Source organism: Triticum urartu, chromosome 4A, assembly GCF_056163025.1.
Source record: "Triticum urartu cultivar PI428250 chromosome 4A, HENAU_Tu73, whole genome shotgun sequence".
Lineage (NCBI taxonomy): Eukaryota > Viridiplantae > Streptophyta > Magnoliopsida > Poales > Poaceae > Triticum > Triticum urartu.
The window spans coordinates 552,661,392-552,668,688 of NC_141876.1; the positions used below are offsets into that span (position 1 = coordinate 552,661,392).

Consider the following 7,297-nt stretch of genomic DNA (forward strand, 5'->3'; position numbering starts at 1 on the left):
TTTATATACACACTGAAGGGGCATAGGGTTGTACAGAGTCGGTTTGCAGAGGAAGGAAACAATACATCCGGACACAAAACCTGTTGTCCACGCATATAGGAGTCCTACCCGGACTCGGGGGATAGTCTTCTACTTTATCTTCACGGCCCATCAGTCTGGCCCATATAAAATAGACCGGACACCCGAGGACCCCCTAATCTAGGACTCCCTCAGTGGGTCCCTTGTGCTTGTGGTCACCGAAGCGGTGGTGCATCTCCTCGCTATAGGCGTCCGCAACAGGAGGATCATCGTTGTTTGTGCTGGTGGTGCCGTTGCCCGACGAGGAAGAGATGTAGTCGGCGCATGACCTTGCGGAGGAGTTGTTCCTCCGGGAAGACGGGCCGGAGCGGGCGAATGGTCGAGCTCCGTCTCCCTCTGCGCGGCCCACTGCCTTCGCCTCTGACTCTGACAGCTTGCATCCTTTTGGGAGCTGCGGGCACAAGCACCCAATGTTGCCCAGGCAGAGCTGGCGTCGGAGGGGAAGGGGAGAGAGCCGCCCTGTTTCGGATCTGGAGCGGGACGGGCGTGCACAGGGTGCATTGCCGCGATGGGACCTGGAGGAGCTGGCGGTGCATGCCACGGAGCTCGAGATCCCGCAGTGTCCACCTGTGACCGCCTGATGGCCATGCGGAGCTCGAGCTCCTCGTTGTCTAGCACTTCGCTGCCGGAGCTCGAGTCCTCCTCCTTCACGAGTCCGCCCCAGTCCATCGCTGCTAGAGTTGCCGCTGAACTTGGCCATGGCTGAGGGGAGCGAAGAGGGTGAGAGGACTGAGAGGAGTGGGATTTGACTAGGGTTCGTCAGACCGTATGGGTTTTTTGTGGGGACAATGATGGGGACAGCATGGGCCATAGTGAGCCGATCCCATGTGGTGGTGGTGTCGGGGTGCGTCCGAGCCTCCTCATATCCATCCCACGTATGAGCTGGGGGTTGCCGGACAACCCGGCCGTTTGGGCTGGTTTTAGGGAGCCTTCTTAGGTGTTGTTTTTGGGTTTAGGCAGAGATCAAACACAACCCGTTCGGACATTTGGGGGCGGATGTGGGAGGTCCGGTTGTAGATACTCTTAGCAAGGTCCACATACTTGATGACATAAGTAGGTTTTGGGTAAAATTCACAGTTGTTTGCGGCCCGCGGAAATGATGGCTGTCGTTTCCTCCAGCTCACTCTTTTCAAGGTACTACACCAAGGTAACCTTGTGCTAACAGGCCAATCAGCAAAGGCTCTAGGGCTATAGCCAGTTCCTTCGGCTGAAAAAGTAGGCTAAAACTAAAAAGCTAATTACATAGAGCTATCAGCATGCTGAGTCTGAGATATGATCTGACAGCATTTTGGCACGCCGTAGGTTGGAGATCTGACAGTGTTTATACTGCTAAATCAAACCGCTTCTTTCTGCTGGTACGGCTGGGTCTCTCCTGGACAATGATTTGCTCCGAAAACAGCAAGCCCACACGTACTACAGTGACCCGAACCCTGAACCACCTGACCTGCAGTTCATCTTCAGGCTGCACCCACCACTCAATCTGCTCATCACGAGGCACTAGCAAATCAAATCATTTCCATGGCGTGCGTGCGCCAACACTTCACACAGTGTAAAACGTAAACGAAGGCCTTTCCGGCCGAGAACGCACAGTGCACTGCACTGCACACAAATTTTCCTGCATGCAGAGAAGAAGGCTGGTAGAAACGTGACAGGTAATACCACTACTGCTGCTGCCTTTTGGTCAGCTCAGCTGATTCAGACATTGCTGGTGAAGCAGAGCGTGAACAATGATGGCCATGGCCCCTCCCTATCTATGCGCTGCGCCCCTTTCCCATCCATCCATGGAGGTGAGATGAGATAGATGATATGAGAAGCAATGCAATGCAGGCATTCATTCATGGCCCCCGCTCCTTCTTTCTTTCTTTCTTCCCCAAGCTTTTATAAACTGCACGCAGAGGTGTAGACTGTGCAAAGGACTACTGCTACTGCTTGTTGTTGCTGTCTGAAACAGGGGGAAGAGAGAGAGAGAGAGAGAGAGAGAGAGAGAGAGAGAGAGAGAGAGAGAGAGAGAGAGAGAGAGAGAGAGAGGATCAACAATGTTGCTATACAATGTGCACATATGAAGAAGGGGAGAAAATAATCTGGTGCACGACTTCCGATGCCATCAGTAGCAATATCTATCTTTGCTGGGGTGGCCGGCCATGGTCTCCTGGGCATATGGTTGGATCGTCGTACTGTCTCATATGGAAACAGACCATCTCGGTGCGTCATCTGGGTTCCCTGTTAGTGCTATCTTTGAAGTTTGAATTCAGTGAAATGAAATAATTTGAGTCTTCGTGGTCACTGGCTTGCAGTCTTTAGAGTATCTTGTGCGTGGTTCGGAGACCGCTGTCCTCACCTGCAAAACAGAGGACTGGTTAGGATCAGTAGTTCATTAGACGTATTGTTCACCATAAAAACTGTAAATCAACCGGAGCATACCTGTATTCTGTACTGAATTATTTGGATCCTGTGAAACTAGCCAAGCACTTGCTGCTTCTCTGAAAGTATCCAATGTGCAAGACTCTGATCGTGACAAATTCAGTCAGCTCTTTGTGCTTAGCAAACTAACTGTATTGATCAAGACATACGAATGCCATTCACCGATTTATCGGAAATTCAGAAGCTTGCATTTATGTCCAATTGCCCCTGTTCTCGCCAGCCTGACATAGGAAAGAGTATTAATATCTGTGAAGAACATACATTTAACTGCTAACTCAAACCACCCTCCAAACCCTACCTTGTCATCACAAGTTATATGACTGAACACTGGGTGTTTTCCCAAAGTTCATGGACCCTTTCAGTAGAAATTTAGGTCGGTGTAGCCATACGGGTTGATGTCGGTGTATCCGTAAGAGTAGGGCAGTAGCTCTCCGATGTCCAACTGCGAGCTTGAACAACTCATTTTTTGAATTCGGCTGTGGTTGATCGACTCCACCTCCGCACTGAATACGCTGTAGACTGGCCTATGATCTGAGAACCGAGACTCGCCTCGAACGTATGATAGTTGACCTAGGCCCCTTCCATACCACAAAATGCGATCGCACCTGCACGACAAGATCACTAAGTTCACTTTGAACTGTACAAAATCTGGCAAATATCCGGCACATTAGTGTAATATAATGTACCATGCAGGAGTTCTCCTCTTTTCCTTCTGGTTCATGTCTTCCCCGGCATACTTGTCGGAATTGGTCGAGTATTTGTATGTCGGTGGGAAGTATATCCTCCCCTCGTTCCACCCGGCAAACACCCGCCCACCTCTTTGTTCAATCCTTAGCTGAAAGTGTCAAGTTGACATGTCAATGAGATCATACTACTACAATGTCTGGTAATCATTTTCATAATGAGAACAACAAGAGCTCCTCGGCTTTTACCGACCGATTAGTAATGTTGCAACATGGTAAAGTAAAAGAATGACAAGACAAAAGCACTGATTGCCTATGACACAACAATTTTACAGCTTTCCGGGGATCCCAACGGTACACACCACACATACACAAATTGTGCTCAAGAAGGTTTGCAAGCTCTCACCTGATCCTTCTCCAGCAATGCTTTCCAATTGCGCATCTCCACCAGGGCCTTCACTGACCGATAGGAAAGTGCGATTCGGTAATTTAGGTCCCCGAGCCAGATGATTCGACTGAAAGAAAAGGCGCGTTAAGGGCCCCAATATTGCACCAAATGCACATGAAAACAAGCTTTAGGGGACAATTCCAAGGTTCTGTGCTTGCTTACTCATGCTCTAAGATAGTTTCCGGTGAGCGCTCATACTGCCCGTAAACCATTGGGAACCTGGTCTTCCTGAGGATCTCAAGCACATCTGAGTTCCTCCGCATCTCGTCGCCTTCCTTCTGCCCCGACGTCAGGTGGCTGCAGACGAAGCAGAAGCTTGTTTGGTGCAATGTCATGCTAATCGAAATCGAACCCTGGAAAACAAATCCTTTGCCGGTTGAATACTATATCTAAGCTAACAATGCCTCTTGTTTGTGATCAATTCATAAAATGCAAAACATTATTGCAAAAATCATAATAACCACATAGCATTTGTGGTAGGAACAGTGACCAACCTTGTTCCCAAGGTAGCCCATCAATCCTCTGCCAACACAAGAAACCTTGAGATTTCTGATGTCATCCCTAATGTCCTTCCGAGCCCAAATCATCAGAAACAATCCCACCATTTGCTTGCTTGCAACCAGGCAATATCTGAAGAACATCAGATTGCAACACGGATCACAACACAGATTACTCACCACATCTATTTATGAGACCATAATGTACTTTGTCTCCATTAAAAATAGCATGTGTTGACAGAGTACATGGCATGGAACTTGAATCGTACCTAGTGTGACCAGAAGCTGGCCTATGGCCGTCGTCCAGGGACGGCGCGTGGCCGTACCCGTACGACATGGGCGAGTACACCGTGCTGGGCGACTCCCCGGTGTTGTTGTCGTCGTCCGACGAGCCGCCCCACCGGCAGTGCGCCTCGTAGTCGCTGGGCCGGCGGGAGCCGTAGATCGCGCGGTCGCAGACGCTGTACCGGCGCTCCAGCCTGGGCTGCGGCGCCAGGGCGTCGCCCTCCATCCGCAGGCTCCGGCTGTGGAAGGACCGGCGGTGGAAGAAGGCCGCGTTGTTGGTCTGGTGCCTCGCCCCCTCGAAGTCGTCGTCCGCCTCCGCCACCGGTTCCGGCGGCGCCGGCGACGGCGTCCGGAAGCTCCCGTTGCCGCTGCCGCTGCCGGCGCCCGGCAGGTCGTTCAGCGTCCTCCTGATCAGCGACACCCACTTCCTCGCCGGCCCGTTGTCCTCCGTGCCCAGCACATTGCCGGCGTTCAGCGGCACGATCTCTTGGAACCTTTGGACGAACACCACGGCGGCACCGAAATTGTCAGTCCGAGCCGCAGCATTGAGGAATCCGGCACGGAGAAATCCGGGGACACGTACCCGAGGACGTAGATGTCGGCGGGCGGCGCGGCGTGGAGCCAGTCCTCGAGGCCCATGCCGCCGGGAGGGGATCGGCCGCCCACATTCCACGTAGCAACGAAGATCCTGCAGGCAGTTTCGTTCTTTTTTAACTAACAAGGCCACACACACACACAGGAGAGCGGAGACGAAGATGGAATTATGTAATGCGAATGCAGGGGCGGGCGGCGGAGCAACCTGTAGTCCATGGTGACGGTGGCCTCGGCGGCGTCGAGGTCGATCTTGCCCCGCCTAGAGTGCTCGCGGCTCCGCCTGGACGGCCTCTCCGTCCGGCTCTTCTTGGCGGCGCTGGCCGGCTCGTTCCTGGCGAAGCTGCTGCCCCTCCACTCCTCATCGTCGCCGCCGCCTCTCCTCCCGGAGGCCGCGGCGGCGTCGTCGGCGTGGAAGTCGTGGGCCTTGCTCCTGATGTTGAACCACTTCCTGACCAGGCTCTTGGACCACGACAGCTACACGCCACAGCAACCGAACCGCATTCAGGCACAGGGAAACAGAGCAATCAGGAGGAAGAAGACAGAGGGATGGGAGGGCGGTACCTTGCTCTTCTTGGTGGTGTTGCAGCCATCTCTCATTGTTCCCTTCCTTCCTTCCTCAGCTCAGGGGAGCACAGCGGTCATGCAGCAAGCAGAGCAGCCCAGGGTCGAAGCTGCAGGTTGCTCGGGAGCGCGCGGGTTGGGAGGGGGCCAAGGAAGGAAGGAAGAAGAGGGAGGGGGTAGAGACAATGCGGCCACTGTTGGGCTACATGCACCCTATAAACAAAGATTGTGATTTGATGGAAAGAAGAGGGGGAGAGGATTGATGAGGATGGGAACAAAATGTGGATTCTCTCCTCCTCTTCTCTTCTCTCTGCGAGTGAGGAGGGCAGGCAGAGGAGGGGCTGGTAATGCCGTGGCGAGCTTACCGGCTTCCCAAGCAAAGGGGGAAGAAGAACCAAATACTACGACCCTACTCCACTCCTACTAGTAGCCAGTAGCCTACCACACAGCTTATCTGAGGAGGAAGAGGGCAAGAAGAGTGAATCTTGAATGAAAGAGAAAAACTTGAGCCGTTGTGTGTGTGTGAGTGAGTAAGCGAGCTTGGCTCAAATACGTGCGAGGGTGGAAGGGAATAAAGCGCTTGCAGAGGAATCTCTAGGATGGTCAGTGTCCCCCTCTCTCTCTCTCTCTCTCTCTCTCTCTCTCTCTCTCTCTCTCTCTCTGCTTTTGCTCGCTGCCCTAGCAAGACCCAAGGAGGGCAGTGGTAGAGGGGCAAACCATGCATACCAAGCAATGCACTTCGGGGGAAAGTGTTACTGCTGCCATGCCATGCCAGTACTTAAGCATGTGACTGTGTGTGAGAGAGAGGGAGAGGACTTCCATTTTGGAGACAGAGGGAGATAGGTGCAGCGGCTGCTCAAATTTGGGAGCAAAAAATTGGGATTTCAAACCTCCACTATGTTGATTGTTGAAGTATATTGTCTATCTCTTTCCGTTAGTTCGGACTTTCGAGCATGAAGTCAAATATGATATCCGAATCAAGAGTTCTCAAGTTTAACACTGCGCCAACACAGTATTAAAAAAAAGATTCTGCGGCCTACATCGATCCCACGTCTAAGCATGTCTGTTAGAAAGAAGAATACTGGTAATGATCTACATTGTTTGGAGCAGTGTGCTACTACCACTACTCAACTCCTGGTGTTTCTCTCTCTCTCTCCCACTCGCCGTTAATCAAGCAGCAGAGCGCAAAAAAGAAAGAAAGGAAGGAGGGAGCCGCAGTCGAGTCGGGGAGGAACAAACGAAAAAGAGAAGAAAGATAAAGTGATGGGGCGAGGGGTGTGGTGTTGGTTCGGAGCGATCTTGGCTTTTTTCACGTTTCCGCATGCGTTTTTTTGGTATCCGTGTGTGCCCTAATTTGTTTGTTTTTCTTTGTTCTTTCCCCGGCCACTGTTGCTGTTTCCCGATACGCTGCCCGGCGCGCTTCGGTACTCGCTACTGATGACTGGTCTTTGCCTGCCTGCAACCAGAGGCTAGATCTTGTGCTCCTGTGCTCCTCACGTACGGCTGCGTAGGAGAATGTGAGCTGGATTGTGTTCACGCACTTTTCTGCGTGCCAAAAGATAATCTTCTTCGTCCAAGTACCGTCCTCAGCAGCTGGGCCACTGTATTATATGTATATTTGTTCCTTTCGGGAGGAGAAAAGGATAATACAATTATCGAAAAAAAAAAGAGTTTTGAGAGAGGAGAAAGGCAGGTGCAGCTGTGTTATTCATCTTGCGTTAGAGCAGTCG

At 52.0% G+C, this 7,297-nt stretch overlaps 1 protein-coding gene across 1 annotated transcript; it reads right to left on the bottom strand.

Annotated features, from left to right (window-relative positions):
- Positions 1–2,029: 2,029 nt before the first annotated feature.
- On the bottom strand, positions 2,030–6,110 carry LOC125552713 (type I inositol polyphosphate 5-phosphatase 4). Its single transcript, XM_048716386.2, has 11 exons — positions 5,568–6,110; positions 5,212–5,480; positions 4,996–5,100; positions 4,397–4,906; positions 4,125–4,260; positions 3,793–3,983; positions 3,589–3,697; positions 3,186–3,334; positions 2,798–3,104; positions 2,500–2,720; positions 2,030–2,416 (listed from the first exon to the last, which is right to left on the bottom strand). Exons 1-9 carry the CDS (start codon positions 5,601–5,603, stop codon positions 2,858–2,860), a joined length of 1,752 nt encoding a protein of 583 aa, XP_048572343.1. The 5' UTR covers positions 5,604–6,110; the 3' UTR covers positions 2,030–2,416; positions 2,500–2,720; positions 2,798–2,857.
- Positions 6,111–7,297: the final 1,187 nt, after the last annotated feature.

Bases quoted from the DNA above. Each gene is read 5' to 3' on its own strand.
- LOC125552713 (XM_048716386.2), bottom strand. From the start codon at position 5,603: ATGAGAGATGGCTGCAACACCACCAAGAAGAGCAAG. The intron at 3,335-3,588 runs GTGAGAGCTTGC...TGACACTTTCAG, and splicing joins CATTGCTGGAGAAGGATCAG to CTAAGGATTGAACAAAGAGG. The intron at 3,105-3,185 runs GTACATTATATT...CTTGTCGTGCAG, and splicing joins AAGAGGAGAACTCCTGCATG to GTGCGATCGCATTTTGTGGT.